The sequence below is a fragment of the Sciurus carolinensis genome, chromosome 10 (genome assembly GCF_902686445.1).
Source record: "Sciurus carolinensis chromosome 10, mSciCar1.2, whole genome shotgun sequence".
Classification (NCBI taxonomy): Eukaryota; Metazoa; Chordata; class Mammalia; order Rodentia; family Sciuridae; genus Sciurus; species Sciurus carolinensis.
This window is the reverse complement of record NC_062222.1, coordinates 36,701,261-36,726,796: the sequence shown is the minus strand read 5'-3', so window position 1 is coordinate 36,726,796 and position 25,536 is coordinate 36,701,261. Positions and strand designations below refer to the sequence as shown.

Here is a 25,536-nt window from a genome sequence, read left to right as displayed (position 1 = left end):
TTAAGCAACAATCGTTTAGCTGTCCAGGTTATCAAGATTTCAGTATTATCCCTCATCTTTCAAAGAGCATGTACTATCATTGAATTATGTAAAACATAATTAGGCTGAATAAATTTGATTGAGCTAATCAGTACAACTGGAGAAAGAAGCTATACAGGTTAGGATCAGAAAAGTAGAGTACATGGACTCATGAGCACACTGAAACAGCCAAAGCAGAGAAAACAAGAGAACAGGTGTGCATGAATATGCGGAAACTCTCCAGGCTCAGTCCCTGGTTAATCCCAACTGCACTGCAGTTGTCAATCTTTTAGCCCCTTTCCCCACTAGGTATGGATTTATAAAGGAAGGAAGATAAGTTATGAGATGCCACACATCCAGATATGTAGTGGGGGAAAATTAAAAGTATGATTTAAGTAATTACACTGAGATTCTTCTAGGAATAAAATTAATTCATTCTAACTACAGATATAGACCCTCAAAACTGTCAGTATAAAAACTAATATGTGAGTACTCTATATAGGATTATTCTGACAAAAAAATAGTTAAGAAAAATATAAATTCTCTGAAATCAAGTGCACTTAGTCTTTCATCCCTAAAAATCTTTAGGTGAACTAAACTTCCATAAAGAATGAAGTTTAATTTTCCCCAGTGAACTCTACTAAAAATAGTAGAATAAAATTGATTCTTCAGTGATTATTTTTACTCTCTAATCAACACCTGCATTAAGCGAGGTAGGTATCCAATAGAATCTGTGTGTCAGAGTTTGTAATTCCATTAATAGTTACTTTATAATGTATGAATCATTTATTGAATTATATTAAAGGAATCACTGAATTGCAGATCAAGAAGAATAAAGCAGAATGTCTGCATAATATCACAAAGTGGTTCTAGCATACAGTGAAGGTCCTATGTGGTTTGCTTTATTAACGTTACACAACTTGACGAATTGATCTCCTGCTAGGGATATGAGGGGCACTGAATTTTTGTTGTAAAGGTTTCTGATAATTTTATTTTGAACTTTTGAATGTGTTTTTGTTCCTAAGGTTTGGGAATTGGGAACATGTTCTATGTTTTTTATGAAGATGGAATCAAAGTGATACAACCCATAGAATGTGAATTTCAGAGGCACATTAAGCCTAGTGAAAAGCTCCTTGGATTTCAGGCAAGTATCTAAAATATCCCTTTGCAGTTTTATGTAGCAATTTTGTTAAGTAGAATTATGTGTTGGAATTGCAATGAAACCTACACATATATGAAACTTGTGTTAGAAGGAAAATACTAAATCTGTGATACTGACTGTTGCTCCATGAATTCTTATACCTGAAAAAGAAAATAAAAGCAACATATTATATATTCCTAAGTTACTTGTTTATAATTAAAATGAAGGTGATAAAAGTGAAATTTCAAGAATAAACAACATGCAATAACTTCCCCTGAATTAGACTCCTTAATTAAAAACATCTTGTTTTTAAGATAATGAAAGAAAATGGCATATGAATAATTTGTGAGAAGTTGGAATATATTATATGCCTTATAAATGTTGAGTTTTGCATTACATTTTTCATGGGGTCTCAATGGATTAGAAAATTTAGATTAAGTTTAGAGGATATCAAATCTTATGTTGATTTATTTATAGCTCATCATTACCATAGAAATTTTAATGTGCAAAATTGGTTATCAAATTCAGAAAAGGAAAAAAAAATCTCTGACAAAATATGTGTTGATTATTTATATTAGGGACATTCTCTTATTTTTGTAAATAATTAAAATTATTTTTAAATTGTTGTAGTTATATATCTCCAGATAAATGTGTATACTACAATATGGAATAATAAAATTGTTCATGCTATCTATATGTTCCCACACAAGTATAATAAATACCCAAAATGAGATTACCTATAAGTAACCTTATCAAAGAATCATCTTCTGAGACTCATATTTAAAATTGACATGGCCATGGTATGTGAGTAAAAAAATATTTTTTGGCCGTAGTCTAAATTACTAAATAGAATTACCCCTGTTTTTATTATATCTTCTCAAGTGCAAAAACATTTTAAATTTCTCATGTAACTTTCTTTCATATTCCTTATAATCTGAACTTAATTTTTAATAAAGCATGTTTATGTGCATATGAGTAATAAACACATGAATGAAAACATACATTTTTGCTTCTCACAAAGTAAATCATTAATCTATGTTATATCCATATTTCTTACAAAAAGTGTTCTTTTTGTAAATGTTCTAAGTGGACATGCAGACACAGGAAGAATTGTGTCAAAATGATTATTTTAAAATCAGAGAGTAATTTTTTTATAGCAGTGTTCTTCTCTGATTCTGATTAGAATCAGTAGTTTCATACCTGACAGATTTCTTATGTCATTTAAATTTCATTTGTGAATACTAATATGATAACATGTTACTCCTTATCATGTAACTGTGACCTCATGAATCTGATTTGCAAATTTAGAGACAATGTTTTTCCTTCTTACCTGTGTGCTATTCCAGCATATTATGACTCCAAATCATGTGTTTTGTCAGCTTTTGCATTTGCTGTGACCAAAATACCTGACAAGAACAACTTAGAGAAGGAAAAGTCTATTTTGGCTTATGATTTCAGAAGTCTCACTCCATAGATAGCTGACTCTATTGCTACGGACTCAAAGAGAGACAGAACACCATGACTAAACATGGCAACAGGAATCAGAAAGAGAGCTTCACTCACCACAAATAAAATATAAGCCCCAAAGTCACCTCCCACCCACTAAGCTACTTCCTCCAGTCACACCCTACATGGCTACAGTTACTGGCCAGTTAAACCATCAGTGGATTAATCTACCAATTAGGTTATGCCTTTCATAATGTAATCATATCTGAAGGTTCTTATTTATCTCACAAATGAGCTTTTGAGTGACACCTAATATCTAAACCATAACATTATGTGATGCAACTCTTGAAGAATGTGCTTTTCCAGAACATTTTTGATGACTCTGGATGATTTAATTTAACCAATAAAATAGGAATCTAAACCAGAAAAGCAAAACTTTGATGTGTTAGTTTTGTCACACGTCTGGTCCAAAGGAATGTGAACTTTATTTACTTGAATTTCTGTTCCCGTGAAGACTTAGAATGCTTAATTAGACATCTTTCTGAAATAGCAAAACTGAAAGCTATGTAGAATTACCCATATTCACTTATTTCAGTGTATACAGACAGTTCTAAGTATGGTATCGACTGATTATTTAAATGAAAGCAAAATGTGTAAACATAGGAAAAACAAATATATGTAATGTACATATGGAGAACTATATACAACCATTTTATATGATTTTCTATAAACATTAAAAAATGAAGAGGAGCCAGAAGTAGTGGCACATGCCTATAATCCCAGCAGCTCGGGAGACTGAGGCAGGAGGATTGCAAGTTCAAAGTCAGCCTCAGCAACTTAGCTAGGCCCTGTCTCAAAATAAAAACAAAAACAAAAACAAAAGGGTTGTGGTTTGATGTAGCTGTGGCTCAGTGGTTAAGTGCCTCTGGATTCAATCCCAGATACCCACCCACCAAAAAAGAGATTGAAGGGGAGATGAAAATGATGACAAATTTAACTCATTTCTTCCCACCAGAGAACTCTTATTCAAAGCTTACATTAACAGTGACAAAGCAGTGGCAGATTTCTCATTACTACAAACTAATTTACTACATCAGCCAGATCACAGCTCCTGGAAATCTAGGGTCCAAACTGCACAGGTCAGAGTAGCAGGCTGAAAATTCTGACAGGAATGAATGTAGCCTTCAGGTTTAAGTTTGTAGATCAGGCTGAAAACTCAAGAAGGATGTTGAAGCCTTGAGGCAGATTCCTCATTTTTGTTCTTCAGACATTCATCTGATTGAATGAGGCCCACATCCATTATGGAGAGTATGAAGTTAACTATTGGTAAATGTTAACCACCTCCACAGGCACCTTCACAACAACAGCTAAAGTATATGCACAAAACAACTGGGTACTATGACCTAGGCAAGTGGACATACGAAACCTCTCTTCTCTTGCATTTAAGGACTGGGTTTAATTCATGTTTGTGTTCCCAAGAAGTTTAGTACAATGCCTTACACATGACAAGTGGTCAAAAAACATTGGTTAAAATTACTTTAATAAGTAGTCTCTTCCTTATAGTCTTACCTATTCATTCTCTTAGGCATTCTCTAAGTTTAAAGATGTATACATCTAATTTTTTACCCATCTTAATACCTTGCCTTACTTTACAATTCTCACAAATCCATTGTTGTCTTCTGTGTTGGTGGTAAATTTTTCATAGACTATTTTATCTTTGAATTTTTTCAGAATAAATGTAACCTCATTGGTTTGTTAATTCAGAATAATATGATCAAATGATCCTGTATAGATATATTGTAGAAGATAGTTTGGATTTCTAGTATAGGAATAAAGCTAGTTTATCTGATTTTAGAAAATAAATCTCTTTAGTACAAGTAGGTAAAATTAGTTTTTTTGAAATCATTTTTCCTGACAAAAAAGTATTAAGCATGGATATAATATTTTTGATATTTACTTTTAACATTAATGGAATGGTAGCACTATTCCAATATAACTTGTTGATCAGTAAATTGTTTAAAAAAAAAAAACCTGATATATTTAGAATACAGAACCTTCCAGCAAATCCCTCAGAAGATACTGATGGTTTGCTCTAAATAAAAATTCAATTTTGGTGCAATGTCAGATAACATTAGGTTTCAGCTTTTGAGAGTGAGTTGGTGAGGATTCATAGTACAAGCTTTCAGATATTTTTTCATCTTTCCCCCACTTCTTTGTTCTGTGGTTTTACTAGATAGGATTCTTGCTATATTTATCTTAGCTGTACACAGGATTTCATCTTGTCACCTAGAGTATGAACTTCAAGCAAATAGAATTCTATTCCGGACTTATGGATTCAGAACTCAAAGTGAAATGAGTTTGGAAAAAGATGTTTAAAATCACAAGGTCAACAATGACAATCTTTTCCAATATTGCCTACTTTTTCACTCTTCTGGTTTTCAACTATGGTGTAATCCTTATCTGTCACCCTCTTACAATTTAATGCTCTTTAAATTCAGTCACCTTATATATTTATAAGTCTGGCTTATTATAGATCTAGCTGCTCTTCCTCACAAATACTATGGTGTTACTTACTCTTAGTAGATCCTAGAAGAGCTTTAAAGAAAATCACCCATGTCTTATTGTACATAGGTTCTATAATATGGAACTTAGAGGTTCTATTCCCACTTTTAATTCTAATTAAAATAATAATGAAGAGTAGAACTGAACACACTGTCCTTTGTACAGCAAGTCCAATGTGAATCTCTAAATTGTTTCTATTCTGGTTTTGGAATTTCTGCATTTGAAAATTATTTTTAATCATTTTTAAATAAATAGGATTAGTACCTTATTAGTACAGAATTTGTGTATAGGAACATGTTATCCATAGTGTCCAGAATATTTAGATATGAACAAATCAAAACTGAGATGAAAAATGGGGAAGGTTGGTAGTCCACATCTCTTTTCCTGCCAGTGTCCCCCCTTTATCTGGAGCAACACAGCCTTCGGGCATGTGTCAGTTCCCTTAGTGACACTTCCAATTACCCTTTTTCTTTATTCTGTTTCTAATCCAATTATTGTTTTCCCAAACTTGGTCCACAAAAATACTTGTTAAAGCACTAACCCTTTATCACAAAGTAGACGATTCATTTTCCCATGAATCAGTGAGCAACATTTTTGCCTTCAACATACTGTATTCCACTAAGGAATCAAAATGTTTCCCCACTTATTCTTTTCTCTGTGGGTCTCTATTCAAACATGGCTTAAATTACAAAGAATTACAAAGTGATAAAAATTTAAGCTTTTGTCCCTTTGTGGTTACAATGATATCCTGTGAAGAACTTCCTAAGGAGAGTAATGTAAACTACTTATAAATATTCCTTAGAAGATTATCCTGTAGATTTCAAAAGAAATAAGTTTATGAAATTAGTCTTTGAAGTCCTAGATTTAAAGAGGTCTTCTAATGTTTCATTTAAAATCACACTGTTTTACAATTCTCACTTTGCATTTCTATCAGACTTCAGTATGCAAGCTGAGCATTAGGAGGAACAACAGTAGCAAAGCTTATAAAGTGTGCAACAGCATCTGATGGACTTACACAGAATTATTAAATAGGTTCAGAAACATTACCTAAAACAGCATATTAAATTCTTTTCTGAGATTTTTGCCAAATACAAGACAAGTCATTTGGATGAATGTGACCAGAGTAATGTGTTGTCTCAGACAATGCATTTCCAGCATTTAAAAACATTTTATATGAGTAATAAGAACCTACTTGTACACATAAAATGGTGCATTCCACATATTTTAGAAAGAAATGTATTTAAAGTTATTTGAATTTTTCAGTCATTACTTTTTAAGGGTAAATTGAAGAGTTTAACTGCTAGAAACACCACTGATAACAGATATCATTAAACATAAAAAATCTTACTTGATATTTACAAAGTGACACAAATTTACCTTATTATATGTGACTTAAACTGTTGTCTTCCAAAATGTATTTTATATTTACAAAAAACTACCTAATATTTTTTTCAAATTATTATATTTATGGTAAAATTAAAATAATATTTAAGAACTTATGATAAAAAATATTTGTTTCTTTTGTCATACCTCCCTAAGCCAGTTTCACTCCATGCAAGTGGAGTGAAACTTTAAATCACTTTAAATATTTATCACTTTAAATAATTTGCTTTGCAATGATATTTCTTGAATTATCAATATTGAATATTTTCTATTGGTGTTATTCTGCAAAAACTGATATTTGCTTCCATAATTCTTAATTTTTCTTTTTTTATAGCTTATTGAAAATTATTTCAAAGTTTTTGTGAAATCCATTTATTATTTTAATGATTACATAACCCTGTAGTCCTTATTTATCTCAGAATTTTTATTTCACTATAATTTTCTGAACACTTGTTTGATTGCTTGTTTACTTTTTGGATCATGAAAATAGTTCTGAAAATTTCATTTTAACAGTAAAGGCATTCGTTTCTTAAATTCTTTTCTGTATTTCATATAGGTCACCAATATCAATTTGAGATAATTGGAAGGTGGAAAGGGAAGGAAATCATGGTTCAGTAAACTATCAGCTTCAGTTGTGTTTTATTATATGCTTAAATTGTTAAATACTGGGGCTGGGGCTGTAGCTTAGTGGTAGAGTCCTTGCCTAGCACTTGTGAGGCACTGGTTTCAGTCCTCAGTACCACATAAAAATAAATGAACAAAATAAAGTATTATGTCCATTTTTTTTTTCTTTTTTTTTTTTTTTGGTGCTGGGGATCGAACCCAGGGCTTTGTGTTTGCAAGGCAAGCACTCTACCGACTGAGCTATCTCCCCAGCCCCCATTATGTCCATCTTGAACTAAAAAAATTTTTTAAAATTGTTAAATACTAAATATCGTCGGCTTAGTATGTGAAATTATATTTATTTATATGCTTTAATAATTATTTTCTACATTTCCTGCATGGAAATTAAAGTATAACTACAGGATAAGAATTACAGTGAAAATGGTTTACTCCTCAAAATTATTGGTCATCTCTTAATTATTTAAGTTGCTAACTTATTCTCATTAGAATTTTTTTCTGTTTTATTACTTAATTTCCATAAGTTTGTTGAAGCATTTTTAAAGGAGATATTATGCATTATTTAGCAAATTAATGGCAAAATCTATAGTTCTTTAGGACTTACCCACCAACATCATGCGCTATGCTATATACTTATTTCTAAATTTTAGAAAACAAAATTCTTGCAACTACTGATGTATATATAAATGCACATGTATAAATCAGCACACAATTATATCATAATTTAACACATATACATAAAATTTATGTTTCTGGCTATATTTTAAAATAAATATTTTATATTGAATAACTTATAAAAGTAATATGAAATAATTTTTAAATGGGATCTCTAGTAGGTTCCTTCCAATGTAGTTTGTCTTCATTATTTTTATTTTCATTATTATCATTTTTTTGTGTGTAGTGCTGGGGATCGAACCCAGGTCCTTGTGCTTGCAAGGCAAGCAATCTACTGACTGAGCTATATCCCCAGCCCCCATTATTTTTATTTAAATTTATTTTTTAATTAATACATAAAATATAAAACATATTTTTGAGGTGTCATGTGATGTTTTGATGTATGTATGCATTGTACAATGTTCAATCAGGGTAAAATAAATCTAGTCCCTCAAATATTTATCATTTATTTATGGTAAAATTATTACAAATCCTCTAGCTATTTGAAATGTATTGTACATTGTCATCGTCTAGAGTCCCCCTATTTTGCATACCAGCGATTTTCACTCCTAACTGTAAGTTAGTACCTATTAATCAGCATTTTCCTGTCCTTTTCTCTCCCCACTCTCCCAGCCTCTATTAACCACCATTCTACTTTCAATTTCTATGAGATCAATATTTTTATATTCCCTCTGTGAGTGAGATCATGTGCTCTGTGTCTCTCTGTACTTGATTTATTTCACTTAATATAATGATCTCCAATTCCACCTATGTTGTTGTAAATGACAGGATTTCCTCCTAATTTATGACTGAATAATATTCCATTGTATATGTGTACGTTTCTTTTTCCGTTCACCATGACCTAATTTTGACCTATGTAACAGTGATTTCCATATTATAACTCATGCACTTCTTACATGAAGTTTGTTTACTTGTTTAATTCACAAATCTTTGTTGGGAGTTCTTCCTGTCAGGCTTTGCAATAGGTAGGTCCTAGGGAGGGGGAAAAGACAAGAATGTAACAGAGCTACAGGTCATAAACTCACTCACATTGTGAAGGATCCTCTTGTTGTTGGGTAAGTCCTCTTGAGACACAAAGGAGAAAATAATACTACTGAATTACCTCTAATTTAAATACCTTTCCCAAGTTCAGGTAACTGAGTTGTCTTAAAGACATAATTGGAGATTTACACATGACTGCATGTGCAGCATTCTATTTTAAATCTCCTCTGTGCAGCTTTGAAGAAAATGTAATGTGAGATGCATATGGAGAAGCACAACTACTGGCAGCATCACTGGGTTGCCTGAAAACACCACCGCAGTGTTTCTGTGGGAACTGGATCTATGTGCAGACTCTCTTCAAAGTGTTATGCCTTCCATCATTGAAAAAGGAGAAGAGAAATTGGTCCTATCTCATTTCTATTTTTAATATGAAAAATTTACTCTTTATGATAGGAACAGAAGGGAATGGCATACCATGCTAAAAATTCTATATCTGGTATCACTTTCATTAGAAAATAGTTACCTCTTTAATCTGTAACTTTCAACTTACAGTTATTTACTAGCATAATTTCACAAAAATTTGTACTACATCAGATAGTTCACTTTTGAAATTCTTTAAAAAAATCAAAAGATAGTAGTACATTACAGCATACTGATTTTATAATCTTTGTAAATTATTAAGGACTTGAGTTCAACTAAGACACAGGATCAGTTCTGGTTAATTTTTATTTAATCTTGTTTTCACATTCTTATTCTAAGGAATTTTCCTGAAATGGATGATATAGCTGGATGATTATTTAATTTGTCAGATAAATGTGGGAAGGGAAAATAAATTCTTTAGAAAATGTATAACAGATATATAGTTTTACAGAGGGTGGACAAAGAAAATGTAACTTTTATCTGTGTATTCCACCTAAAATGAAGGTAGGAACAGAGCAAACTTTTTCTGTTAAATAATGCTTATTTCTAAAGATTTAAAAAGATGTTTTTTCATGATTCCTCTCATAAAAATATAGAAAATACACTTGTATATAAATTCTCTGGTATCCTTTCACCATATAACTAAAACAAATCAAATATGTTTATTTGTAATAACTAACCCTTAAATAATATAAATTATGTTGAAATTTATTTTCAAAGAATATTACTTCATTTATGAACTATCAGTTGCTTCCCTTACAAACTAAAACCTGATTAAAGTATTTTAACCTTAGTGTCTTTAGAAATGGTTAAAAAGAAAGATATCCATTGCTCCTAAATTATTTAATGTAGTATTATAACATGAATTTTTTTACACAACAAAACATAATTCAGCCTAGATTATATATATATAATATATATATTATATATATATATATATATGCACCCTACACACATGTTTCTACAGAGCTATGAGAAATATGGAAATCTGGACCTAAAAAGTCTGATCCAATACAAAAGAATTATTGTTTTATTTGCTTTGATTTTTGACAAACTGAATAAATGTTCATCAAGAACTGTCATTTAAACTCTATTGTTTTTGATAAAGTATATACTATTTTCTCCAAGTATTCCATTATTCATCTTTTTATTTATACTATGAACTCAAATTGTAACATCTTTTGAAATATATATATATATGTGTGTGTGTGTATAATATATATACTTTTAATTCCATGTTATATATAATATATATATGTATATATAATATAGAAGAAAAAATGAGAGGAAAAAAAGAAAGTTTAATCAGAGCTTCCTAAATTCTCTGTGGGAGAGAATTACATTGGTTTTGGCTCAATCTACTCTTTTTTAAAAACTAGTAGGTAGTTTTCACTATATGAAATCCTCTAGTTAAATCTGACAATACCCCAACTGGTCTAAATTCTGTCCAAGGAAACAGGTTCACTGAGCACATACATGAATATTCTACAATGTTAAATGACTATAAATGTTGTAAATGATTATTTGCCATTTCCATGTTATTTTCTGCTTGACAACAAATGGTACACCAAATGGCAGTACTCCCCAGGTCACATTTGAATTGGGATTGCTCTTGAATTTATTTCCTCAGTGATTCTGGATAACAAGGCACAGTGTTTAACAGCATGATTGAGAATTGTACAGTACTTCTTATCTTTCATTTTTGGCTATAATAAATGAGATTTAAGCATGTATTTACTAAGCAAATGTTATACCTTCACTATTACATTTAGAAAACGTGGAAATATAGGATAGCAAAGAGTAATATTTTAATTGTGAATGAAAGCCTAACATTTAATCAAACATGAAATAAGCCAAATTGGATGGCAATTTGATTAAATGCCAAATTGTGTGTCACAAATATAAATTCTATTAGAGTCCAGAGAAGAGAAAAATCAGTAAGACCCATAGTAGTTAGGGATGCATTATGTAGGAATTGGAACTATGCCTGCCAACTGTAGATTGAAAAGAATTTGATTAAAAAATGGGTTGTGTGTTTTCAACTGCTGTGGAAAATCAGTTTATGAAATGGTAAGGAAACAGGCTGGTTAGAGCACATGTTGGAGAAAAATAGAGATTAAGTTATAAATTTTAAGTTTTAAAATTACTTGTTAACTTAAAAAAAGTAGTTTTGTTTTTTTTTTTCCCAAAAGAGATGCACTACTAAGTAGTCATTGAAGGAGACTCTAGAAAGCAGAGGAACTTGGTGATTAACTCTCCTTTATCCTACAAGGCAACTTTACTTTTTATTATGGCATTAAAGAACAGGGAGAGCAGTTGACTCACATAAATTGGCAGCTATGAGAACAACCATCCCAATCCAATTTTCAATTACTACCAAGGGAGGGAGCTTCCCGCCAATCTCAGAAGCCTGATTGGTAGAGGATTATAAAAATGAAATTATATAAAACAAATAAAATCAGTTTATTTTCAATAACCAATGACCGATCTGGTGAGAGAACCAGATATGCAATATTTTTCAGTTTTCCAACATAAATGCCTACATACACATATTTATTAAATATCAAACTTTCTTTCACCTTGCTTGTCAACATACTTCTTTCTATTCAGTATCTATCTATCCAGGAGTCTCTATGCTCTTGGTTGGATTCACAATGCTGCTAATTCATTACCCAGACAGAGTGCATGCACCTTAGATCATCTTATTTGTTGTACACGTATGGTTGTGTTCTTCATCCTACTGATTCCAATTGGTTTTCATTCACAGTTCAGTACATTGCATAATATGTTGATAATTATCAAAAGTACCAAAGAATAAGATATTTACTTTTTTCTATGTGACAGAACCCTAACCCATCTCTTATTTGCTCAGTGCTTTACTTTCTCTATTCTCCTAGTTCCACTGTTCCTTAGTTATTTAAGTTTTTAGTTTTTCTTTATTCCCTAAAAGATAGGACAAACTATGTTAGTGTCCTATATATGTTTATTTTTATTGTCCTTTTTATTCTTTGTTACTTTATACCTAATAATCAAACTACTTTGATTTTTTAAACATCCCTTACATAAACCAGCATTTTTATCTATCATTATCTATTTATCTGTGTTCATGTATACAAATATTTCACATTTTCTTTGAGTTATTTCTTTGTTTAAAATTTAGATCACCTTTACTATTTACTTTTTACTTTTTACTCTTAATCTACTTAATTTTTACTTTATAGTATATTTCTATTTTAAATACCTATTCACAATTTTTCTGGAAGGAGATGGAAGGGAGAAGCCCTGATGAAAGACAAGGCAAGAGATTAATCTTTGGGTGTCATTTGATTATGATAGTAGTCAGGTAATCAGAATGAATGAGCCTTCAGAGGTATTTAATGTAACAGAAATAGAACAGAGAACTGAAGTCTGAGCCATGGCATTCCTGAAGCTGCAATTAGGGAACAGAAAATAAAGAAGTCACCACATTCAGAAAGGATTTAATTAAGAAGACTAAAGTGATACCTAGAGTAGGAATGTATACTAAAACAGAGTTTAGCAGCATTTCTTCTTCCATTGGCCAGAGAGTAAATTTCTTCGGTTTTATTGTCCTTATGGTGATTGTTTTTGCAACATGAAAGCATTCATGGACATTATTTAAATGAATGAGTATACCCGTGTCTAAATAAACTTTTATTTATATAAATCTGAATATCACATACTGCTTATATATCATGAAATTGTGACATTCTTTTTTTTCCCAATCATTAACATAATATTCTTAGCTGCTGGACCACACAAAGTAGACAGTGGACCAAATTTGTTTTGGACACCCTTATTTGCTGATTCCTGCCTTACAAGAATGAAAGAACATTTCATAAGGAATAAATATTTGAAACAGTAAAAGCAGAAATTATTAGCAACTTGGAAACATATTGCAGCAATTAGGCATTATCTCACATTTATACTTCATTTACAGACATGACCTTGCACAGTATTCGTCACATAATAAGTACTCAATTTAGAGTTCCCTAGGAGAACTGAAGGTTAATGATTGGAAATTCTGAGCCCACTAATGACTTTGAAGACATGTCTTTTGTAATAGTTAATATAATGAAAGCAATTCAAGTTAAACTGTGTTTAGAGTGAAAATTGAGGAAATGGAAGTAACATTCTAGAGAACTTTTCAACAGTATAAAGAGAATGAGATGGATGGCTGAAAGGGAAAGCAGATGAATCAATTAAACTTGTAGTTTCTTAAGTTTGGAGGAAAGGTGCATGCTTGAATACTTGGAAACAAAATAAAGTTACAAATGAAATGTTGTTCAAGTCTTTCTGAAAGTAGGGAATAATGGATAAATCTCCTAATTTTGGAGAAAATTAAGAAGAAGTTATAATGGGAAATTGTGGGGTTGTATGCAAAGAAAATAGAGGTGATCTTATAAATAATATTTGTCTTCTGCAAGAGTGATGCAGGATGTACCAGGAGGAGAGGAATGAGGAAGAGGAAGGGAAAAATGAAGATTTAAGGACAAAGCATTTTAATAGGGAATAAGGATAATAAGTAAAAATGACAAGGTTTAATAGAAGAGAAATGAATATAGTCTTCTCTTTGACTCACATAGGTTTAACAAAGCAGGTATGTTAACACCATGATAATTGTAAAATTAAAGTTTATACCATCAGTTGTAATATATCTTGTAGACCTTTAAAATTTGGGGGAAGTATAATAAATCTGCATAAAATATGTGACTTAGTATGAAAAAGGCCCAACAGGAATAAGTCCTAATACTGAACTAGAATTGTATATTTTTTCTTATCGACTTTCATCCTCATTAGTTCTAATATCTTATTAATTCTTCCACTCTAATAAGAGGTAGTATACATTTCACAAAATGCTTTCTAATAATATTTTGATATACTTCCTGATAATTTTCTTCATTATGTATTATTTAGTCATGTTTTTATCTGTTATTTCAATCTTCTTTTTTTCTCATTGAATACCTAATGCATGTGTGAAAAATATTTCTCTACAATTCCCATTCACAGAAATAAGTATTAATCTATGTAATCTGAAAAACTAAGAGTGCTATTATGAAGTAGGTCCTAATTGACTATAATCAGAAATAATGGCATCAAGCAAAGCAAAGAAAATTCAGTGTGACTGTCAGGAAACTTTTTAATGGCTTTGTAAAAATGATTGTAAGTCTGGTCAGGAATGTTTTACAGGGACAGCATACAAATAGAAAATAATTCCCAGAAGAGCAGTTTATTTCACTGTTGAATAGTTTTGAAGAAAAACAAAGGGGTAGAAATTGCTTCTGGTTCGGTAGTCCTTTGTCTGACAGCTGTGTGTGAGGTCAGTCACACTTTTCATTATTTTGGCAGGTTTGATTGGTAGTTTTTACACAACAGCAAAGAATTTATAAACAATATCCCTATATTCAGAGCCTTTCATCAACCTTAGATCCCACTTTTTCCCCACCTCTTCATGTCTCTCATATATATATTTTATATAGTATTTGTTTCTAACAAAATGGGCCCTTGTTAACAACATCCAGCATATTTTGAAGCAAAGTTTGCCACAGAGGGAAAAAAAAGTTTTCATAGGGATTAATAAATTAAATTTCAATACTGTAGGCTATTCTGAGCAGGTGCGGAGGACAGAGTTTGCTCCCAGGTTTATGCTCCCACTTAAAAGATGCCATGGTTGTCACTTAGGTTGACCCCACTCATAGTCACATTGCAATAGTTATGGTACATTCTGTAAAATGGAGCTCATTTTATAATTCCAGCGCTATCTGAATCAGTCATACATTAAGTGCTTAGTTTGCAGGGTTTTTGCTTGTGTCCAGGCAACCTGGAACAACTTCTGCATTTTTGAGGAAAACACTACTGTTATATATTCCTGAACCTTGCAAAGCTGGACAGGATCTGAAAACTAAGTGGGCACACTATGTGCTCCTCAATTAGATCTGATATTTAGAAAACATAAGCAACAGATCACAACTATCTCACTCCAAAGTGCTATGATATTCACATTATTTTCTATGTGAACAAGAAGACTACCTATAATGATTGAAACATCATGTTATTAGATATTCAATATAATTTATAAATGTCAGATCACTGTCAGTATCATCTTTAAATGAAAATAAATATTTGATGATGTTAATAAAGTGTGTTTTCATCTCATTTGAAAAGGGTTCTCACTATATTGCCTAGGCTAGAATGAAACTCCTGAGCTCAAGTACTCCTCCTGTTTCAGCCTCCCAATTAGCTGTGATCACATGTATATACCATCATGCTCCTGGCTTTGAAAGTATTATTGATTATTTCATACATATTAAGCACAAATGGTGAATGGGCTCTCTAAAGAAAAACAATTTTCACAAAAACTGGAAAAAGAGGGTATTATTCTTACTTAGCTTAGGAAATAATAACTGAAACATACAAATCAAAGAAATTAAACATTGGTTATTAATGGTAAGAGCTAAATAATAAGTCAAGTGAAACACTGGAATTATTATCATTATATCATTATTATTATATAAATAAATGTTTATCATCACATGTATATTTTATGAACAGTTCAACCAATCTCTCTTCTTAGTGACTTTTCTAACTTTTAAGTAAATTGAAGGGATCATGAGTGAACTAAAAAAACACATGGAAATATAAATCATGAGCTAAGTGACACTTTTCATGTACTTATACTTATGATGTTTCTCCTAGCATGAATCACAGGCTCATGAATTCCCTCAACAATTATTTATGAAGAAAATTAAGGAAAGAAGGAAATACAGGAATTTTTGCCTCATTTATGATCACCTCACACAAACTATACAATCTTCAACCAGGAAGCAATTCTAGATCAAAAGAGCAAAATAAAAAGACATGGGTGGACTAAAGGATTTTTAAAAATTTTACCTTTATACCAATTTGAATAATAAAAGAGCCATTGTGAATAACTCCTTTACAATATTTCTCCAGGATTCTGATTCACAACAAATTAGAAGACTGAAACCAGTTCCTGAGGATTTTTGACAAAACTATGCAAATGCCTTGGGGGTAGTCACTGATGTTCTGAGAAGCTCTGAATATGCCTTAGTATGATATTTTTTTGTTAAAGAAGGTGGACACTAGGAAAATTGGGGAGGAAATACTGGAATTACTATGTTTTTCTAAAGTTGTTGAGTTATAAACAAATAGTAAAAAATGAAAGCACTACATTGAACCATAAAAATCAGTAATTCAGGACATGAGATTTATCTTAAAGGGACCTATTTTACATTGATTTCCATATATTTAATGAAGTGAAATACACTCTATATACCATTTTATTTAATACTTTCTATAGACATGTTTAACATTTGATGCTGAAAGTAATAAAGCATGAAACATTAATTTTACCCATGCAGTAATCAGGTGTAAATTTTATTTCCATTTCTTATATTACAGGATGAAGTCTGTCCCAAAGCTGAGGAAGAAGAAGTTCAGAAATGTGTGTGGGCCTCAGCTGTTAATGTCAAAGACAAGTTCATTTATGTTGCACAGCCAACTTTGGACCGAGTCCTTATTGTTGATGTGCAGTCCCAAAAAGTTGTTCAGGTATGAATGATTGCTATGCTTGAAAATGAGTTTTATAAATCATTTGCAGTAATCCAATAGTCATTACCATATAACTTGTACATTGCCATTTTGATTATCATTAATTATGTGTTTTATTACCTAGATAACTGGAAAATACTTACATTTTCTGGAAACTGTCTTCTCATTCTGTCTTTAAGGAACATCCTGTTCTTTAAGGAAGTTATTTAAATAAATTTTTAAAAATTAGATTAATGAATATATTATAATATCAACATGACTGTTTCTACATGAATCATCTTCACAAGTTGCTTATTCTGTCCCAAATAAGGAAAGGTCCAGTTCAGGGCCTGAAAAAAATATTCTTAATTATCTTTATAGAACTAGGAGTAAATCTTTATTTTTGTGTTCTTAGCAAAAGCTGAGACAATAGTCTGTTAATAAAAAAAAAATAGGGGGGCTGGGGAGATAGCTCAGTCGGTAGAGTGCTTGCCTTACAAGCACAAGGCCATGGGTTTGATCCCCAGCACCAAAAAAAAATAAATAAATAAAAAAAAAAATAAAAAAAAATAGGAACTTAGAAAAATTTTCTAGAGAGTTGCAAAACAAGAAGTATCTACATAGGCCAGTGACAGGAAAAATAATCTCTAATAAACATTGCCATGGTGATCTTTTCACAATCTGTTCAATTCACAGTTCCATTTTCAGCCACCAACTGTTTCAGCCCTTGATCTTTCCAAGGCTAAGCAACTTGGGCGATTCACTTGAATTCAGAATCACAATAACCAATGGATAGTACAGGTAGCCAAATAATCTGCCTCCAAAAGTGGGCCTTGAAATGTCATGATCTATTACTTCTCAGCTCAGAGGAAATAAACTTAAAACAGCATTATGATATAATCTGCTCAATGGGAATAATAACTACATATTTTATAAAGTTATTTAAAGAATTAGATGAATTTTTAAGTATTAGATGAATGGAAAGCATTAATAGCAGGTATAGGCATGTGAAGTGGTACATAAACCTATTGAATATCAAAATTTCTTAGAGATAGTGTAACCAAATATTCCTTGACTTATAAAGAATTTTTAAATCAATATTGGTTGAATTTGATCCTCTATTCTTGAAAAAGTACCACAATGCAGATTATAATAGTCATAAACAGTTTTACAGGGATTCATCCATACATCCACCCACCAATCCATTCAAATGTTCATCTTTCCATCTTATATTCATTTATTGATTGCCCATTATGAGGTGTGTTGAATATCATAAATAAAATAAATGAAAGTATGAAAGCATTCCTACTGATAATTCTGATAATTTCTACTGGAAGGCTCTAATAATTCCAAGGTTACACATTCACAGTGGATAATGAGTCTAATAGTTCAATTTATAATTTGAGAATGAACAGTACAATCATAAGTAAATTTATGAATAACTATCCTGCTAGAAAACTATAAGGTTTCAAGGCTTACACATTTATCATGAATATCTGAACTAATGGTTGCATGTCTATTATAAAGATAAATATTGCTGTATATTTTACCTGTTTTGCATGTGATTCTAAGACTGCTGGCTTTTGACCAGTTTGTTTTATTTTTATTTCCATTACAATATATGCTAGCACAAATCAGAAGCATTTAGTTTAGGATGATCAAGATTCTGCCAGCAGTTTAAAATCAGATGTATGTTTCAGGAATAATCAGACTGGTCTTTAAATTTAGTTTTAACTAGAGACCTACACTTAGTGAATATATATTACCTACTAGATATTTAAATGTGGAAAAAGTTAGCATCACTTATTATTCATAGAATTCCATCTTCAGATCATGATGTCAAATTTTAAATTAATAGAAAGTATTGATAATAAAAATGTTCAAATGCTATGGTAATGATCACATAAATTGTATCATTTTTCTAAGTACCTATTATAACTGTGAAATGCCAGGAGAATGTAGAAGTTCTTATACAATCCTAAAACAGGTAAAAGTTATATTCTAAAACAATCATGGAGACTTCAGCCTAGAATCTAGCACTTACATTTTTGTCAGTTACAGAATTAGGCCTCAGGCCAAATGTGTTCTCCTTAGGATGTGTTCTCCTTCTCATTATTATTAAAATAATAATGTTTTATTACTCTTTCTAAATAATGCCTTTCCAAAGGTAAAAAAAAAAATATGTAAATGTTTTTCAACATATATAAGTATTACCAGATTTTGAACATTGCATACATGGAAATATATAATTTTTATTAATTGAAATAAACTATTTGTACTCTACATTATAATGCAAAGCTATTTTACTTTCATGTATCTCATGTGTAATTTTTTCATTTGTTGTTGTAGATAAACTGATAGGCATTGAATATTATTTATGAATTCCAAATTTATAAATCATCTACTTGCTTAAAATTATTTATAACCTCAAAAATAATCCTTATGGAATCTCCTGATCATTTGGTGATATTCACAGTCACAAAAACTTGGTTACTGGACATGCACATTCCCAGCAGAAGTAATTTGGTCCCTTGTTTTGTTTTACATTTTTATGCTTTTGGGACAATTTTAGTTTTTAAAATGACCCTCAGGTATAGTGTTGAAATGCTGTCTATTATTCCTAAGTGTAAGGCCTAATGGTTCAGGCACAAGTTGTAGTTTTGTTGGCCATGAGTTCTATTTTAATTGATCAACAATATATATTAAATAAGATGTCTTTAACATATATATTTTATTTATATCTATATGTATATATTGTGTCTATATATCCATATATATATGTATATATATATTGTGTTTTGATTAGTGGATTAAAATATTGTGGCCAATGCTTGGAGGAATTTATTTTCCTTATGAACAGTAGTTAAATAATCAACAATTCAGTGTTCATGGTGATGTTATAGAATAACTTCAAGAAATAATGAGAATCAACTGTACTTGCGTATATAAGAATTTTATTTACCCATTCTGCTTTTAATGGACAATTAGAGTTTATACAGATTTGGAATATTATGAATAATACATCTCACTAAATTTTTTGTGTACTTATTTGGTGGGCATTGATATGCAACTTTGCCCATATGCATATCTAGGAGTTAAAAGATGAATGAAACAATGTGTAAATTTGTGTGTGTAAATGTGTGTGTTTACATTTCTAGATAAACAATTTTCCAAATTATTGTATAGTTTTATACTTCTAAAAACAAAATACATCAGTGATCAATTCAATTTCTATGAATTCCAATAAAATGTTAATTTGAACTAAATTTAATCTGATAAAATTAAGATGTGATATTTTATAATACTTTTTATATTTCTACAATGATAATTATTCTATTTGTTTTGATGGTTTTCTACATGATTTGAGAATGATACATATTAAAATATTAGTTCAAAAACCAATATTTAAACTTCCATTTCTTACTTGACATTATGACTTTTACATAATTTAAGAGAACAAGGCATTTAAAAGATTTATTGGTTTATATTTTAGGACACAGCATATAAAATTTATTAATGTGATAGTCACTACTGAAAGTGATAGGGATGGAGCTGTAAAGAGAGTGGTTTCCCATCTCAGTTAAAATTACTTAAGAAATTAGGGTTAGAGGGAACTTGTTTCGACATAATAAAGATTATATATGACAAATCCAAAGCCAACACAGTGAATGGAGATAAACTGAAAGCATTTCCTCTAAAATCAGGAGTAAGACAAGAATATTCAATCTTGACCATTGCTCTTCAGTATAGTCCTTGAAACTCTAGACGGAGCAATCAAGCAAGAGAAGGAAATTAAAGGGCTATAAATAGGAAAAAAATAAAATTACTCTATTTGCTGATGACCTGATCCTACATCTAGAAGACTCAAAAACTCATCAGAAGATTTCTAAAACTGATAAATAAATTCAGCAAGTGGAAGGATACAGAATTAACATTTATTTAGTTTTCTATATTCCAGTAGTAATTCTACTTACTAGAAAGGAAATTAGGAAAACTATCCATTTCACAATAACCTGAAAAATAAAATAAAATTAAAAAGTACTTGGGAATTAATCTAACTAAGAAAGTGAAAGATTTCAACAGGGAAAACTATAGAACACCGAAGAAAGAAATTGAAGAAGATCTTAGAAGATGGAAAGGCCTTGTGTATTCTTGGATAGGCAAAATTTATATTGTCAAAATCATCATATTACCAAAAGTGTTATACTTATTCAGTGCAGTCCCCATCAAAATACTAACAACTTTCTTTACAGAACTAGAAAAGAAAAAAAAAAAAAAACACAGTCCTATAATTCATAAGGAAGAATAAAAGCCTGAAATAGCCCTATTGAGCAAGAAGAGAAATGCTGAATTTTACTACAGAACAATAATAACAAAAACAGCATGGTACAGGCATCAAAACAGATTGAAAACCAGGGGAGAATAAAAGACCCAGAGACAAACTCACATAGTAACAATTATTTGAATCTTGACAAACTACCCAAAATACGTATCGGAGAAAAGGTAGCTTTTTTAACAAATGGGTGCTGGAATAATTGGATATTCATATGTAGAAGAAAGAAACTAGAACCCTCTCAACCTGCACAAAAATTAAATCATACTGGATAAAAGGCTTATTAGGAATTATACCAGAAATTTTGCAAACTGTAGAAGAAAACATTGGGTCAAGACGCGAATATATTGGGGCAGGCACCAACTTTCTTAAACAAAAGCCCCAAAGTGCAAGAAATAAAACAAAGAATCAATAAGTGGGATACCATCAAATTAAAAAGCTTCTGCACAGCAAGGGAAATTATAAAGTTTATGAAGACAGAGCCTACAGAATGGGAGAAACATTTGCTAGCTACTTTCCTGACAGTAAATTAATATCCAGAATACATAAAGAACTCAAAAAACTTAACACCAAAAACAAACAAAGAAATGAATGACCCATTTGAGAAATGGGCAAACTAAAAGGACATTTCTCAAAAGAAGTAGCATGAATGGCCAATAAATAAATGAAAAAATGTTCAATATCCCTAACAATCTGGGGAAAGCAGCTCAAAACTATACTGAGATTTCATCAGAAACTGCAATTATCGAGAATACAAATAATAAAAAGTGCTGACAAGGATGTGGGGAAAAAGTTACACATAGTACTACATTCCTGGTAGTACTCCTAATTGTTGCAACTACTTTGGAAAGTAGTATGTAGATTCGTCAAAAAACTAGGAATGGAACCCCCATATGACCCAGGTATCCCACTGCTTAGTCTTTATACAAAAGAATTGTCATCAGCATACTATAGTGATATATCCACATCAAAGTTTATAACAGTACAACTCAGAGTAGCCAAGATCTGAAACCAGTCTAATGCCTGCCAACAGATGAATGGATTAAGAAAATGTAGTATATATACACAATGAAGTTTTACTGAGTCATAAAGAAGAATGAAATTATGGTATTTGCTGGTTAATGGATGGAACATTATGTTAAGTGAAATAAACTGGACTCAGAAAATCAAGGGTTAAATGTTTTCTCTCTATTACAGAAAACAGAATAGAGGAAGGGGAGTAAGGAGGGGTGATCAGATATTATAAAGTAACAGGAAAGTCACTAGAGTAGGAGATTGAGGTGGAGGGAGGAGGGATGGAAAAGGGAGAGTAAATGCAGGATGAATTTGACAAAATTACACTATGTGCATGTATGAATGTTCCACAGTGAATTCCATCTTCATGTGCATATATAAAGCACTAGTTAAAAATAAATAAATAAATGAGTGGAAGTAGACCAGTGGAGTAGGGAAAGGGGAATATGGGAATGAGAAGGGGAGAGAAATGAGGGAAATGTGGACCGAAAAATAGTAAATTAAATACCATCATATATGATTTTGTCAAAATGAACCTATTGTATACATATAATGCACTAATGAAATGGAAAAGTCGTTTTCACATGTTATTGAAGATAAGCTGGTATAAATTACAATTAGTATTATAACTTAAGATTGCTATTTATAATTGCCATAGTAACCACATTTAATTTAGTCCTAGAATATATATAAAAGGAAATACACATGAATGTAAATATTTTAACTAAGCATGAAAGAACTTAATATTGCAGGAGGAAATGAGTGGTAAACCTATATGGTAAATAGAAAACAAATGGCAAAATGGTAGTATTATATTTCTCATTATCAATAATTAACTTTAAAAGTAAATGTATTATGCTGCTCAGTCAAAAGATACTGACAGCATAGATTTTAAAATATCATGATTTAGCTATATACTTTTTGACAAGGATTTATTTAAGATATAAAGATACTAAATATTGAAAGTCAAAGAATGTAAAGGACAGCAAGCGTGGCTATTTTGAGTGTGACTCTCAAGAAATAAAGAACTTCATCTATTAATAGAAGATTCCATTGTACTGAGATGATTTCTGGAAATTAAATAAAACTTTTAAATAACACAAAAGATATTAGAAAATAGAGAAAAAAGAAAATTAAAACAGAACATATCAAACTTATGGGACACAACAAAACCAGTGCTATGAAGGAAATTCAGATATCTTAATACATTAAAAAATAAGAAAGATCCCAAATCAAGAATCTATCTTCACAGTTTAAGGAACAAGAAAAACACTATTCACAAAAGAGAAAATAGAAAATCAACCCAGATACCCTTTAGTGAATGAACGAGTTAAAAAATGCATATTTACAGACTGGAATACTTTTCAGCCCCCAAAAAAACAAAATAACAATGAAATCCTGTCACTTGTACCAACATGAATAGAAGTGGAGGTCATTATGTTAAGTGAAATAAATCAGACACAGAAAGCTAATTATCACATATGGTCACTCATTTGTACAAAATAATAAGTCAATTATTTATAAGAATGAAATACAGTAGTGGTCACTAGAGAATGAGAAGGGTCAGGGGAAGAAAAACCGAAAGAAGTTCAATAAGAGGCACCCAAACTTAAGAGTAGAGGTATTTCTTCTGGTTCTTCTTTAGTACCGTAGGTTGACTATTGGTTTAAACAATCTATTATGTATTTCAAAATGACTACAACATAAAACCATGAAATTCTTAAAACATAAAAGATTAAAGTTAAAGAGCTGGAAGTGTTATTGTCCTGATTTGATTATACCCATTGTATACATATATGAAGTACAATAATGTACCCCTTAAAGATGTACAAATATTATGTCTCAAAAAATTCAAGGAACAAAAGCATTTAAAAAGTATTCAATGTGAATAAAAGAACTTATAAGCACTGCCTTGCAGAGTACAAAAGCAAATGGGAAAATGTTCAAGTAAAAATCATGCCAGTAAATTTTGAAAGCATTAAAGGAAAGACTAAATTAAAAAGAAATATAAACTAGAACATGTAACACAAGAAGTAGAAAAAACAATACTTTTATACTATATAGATTAAGAAGTATTGAATCAAAGTAAGTATATTCCTAATAAATTTAGAGCCAAAAGCACTACCAGACTTTAAATCAACCATGCAACAGGCAATTTAATGAGATTTAGTATCTTAAAATGTCCATATTAATTAACTTGGTGGTTGACTTTCTATTTGGCTCTTTCCACCTACTCAAGAAGTAGGACTATATTCTCAAATGTCCTGAGGGATAGGTTTAGATGTGCCACAATTATTCAGTTTTTTTTTCTTATGGTTACTGTATATAATCAGACATTCTATTACAAGTGATAAATGTTAACCTTGTTTTGATATATCCTGGATCTCTCCCTGGTTTGTAAGCTTTATTGTCTCACTTTAGGAAGCTGCCTTCTCTTTGGAGAACAGCAGGAACCAAAATCAATATGTCAAATATGTTCCTGTTGTACAAAAAAATGTGAGAAACTCATCCTTGGATCAAAAAATGAAGAGAGCAGTAAAATATAGTAGGGGTTGCTCACACCATTCTGGAGAAGTTGAGGTGGAGTTTATCATTAGCCTTTTTTGTGTTAAAAAGAAAGGAAAGAAAGGGCTTTGAATTATGTGGAGTACTGAATACCTTATTAGGAAGAAGAGTGAAGTTACAGCCACAATGATTTGGTCAATTGAGACAGGCTGACCTAAATTTCTATTTAGAGATCACCTTGGTGTTTGAAATGAATGTCCAGTATGTATACTTTGTGACATTTTTCATTTCTATTGTTAACTATAAATATCAACCACAAATTTTAGATATATGCCACTAAAACATTTCTTGGTTTAAAAAATTTAAGTTTTGGTATTTTTGAATTTATCTAAATTTTCCATTTGATAATCATGAATGATTTCATCCTATTCAACTCTTTAGATAAAGAGTTTCATAACTCTACCACCTACTGGATGAAATAATACATCCTTATATTTGTTTTAACATTGCCTTAGCAGTATGTGAATTTTAGTTCTCAAAAGCTTGTGCTTAAAGGTGAACTATATATTCCTAATCTCTGTATGTCTATACTTTGAAGTACTTCAACTCTTATAATTTTCAATTATCTCATGGTTTTTAATGATTTTAAAAAGCGTGTAAAAAGATAGATTTCACAAACCGTTTATTAAGAAATCCTCTTAGAATTTCAAGTTGGAAATATATTTAAAGAAAGAATATTTATACCTATTAAAAACTAAATAAAAACCTATTTCTGAATTAGAGCTTTTTTCATAATCAAGGATGCAACACAAAGTCATTGTGAACTGTAGGGTACAAGTTCATTTTGTAAAAATGTAAACACCTTTCT

General features: G+C 30.8%; 1 protein-coding gene across 2 annotated transcripts in view; it reads left to right on the top strand.

Annotated features, from left to right (window-relative positions):
• The window catches only part of Fstl5 (follistatin like 5), a 776,424-nt gene that overhangs the window by 689,310 nt on the left and 61,578 nt on the right, over positions 1-25,536 (top strand). For both annotated transcript variants that reach the window (XM_047567007.1, XM_047567006.1), the window contains exons 12-13: positions 1,044-1,162; positions 16,688-16,837. In XM_047567007.1, the coding sequence (XP_047422963.1) occupies positions 1,044-1,162; positions 16,688-16,837 (269 nt within the window). The remainder of the gene's footprint in view (positions 1-1,043; positions 1,163-16,687; positions 16,838-25,536) is intronic.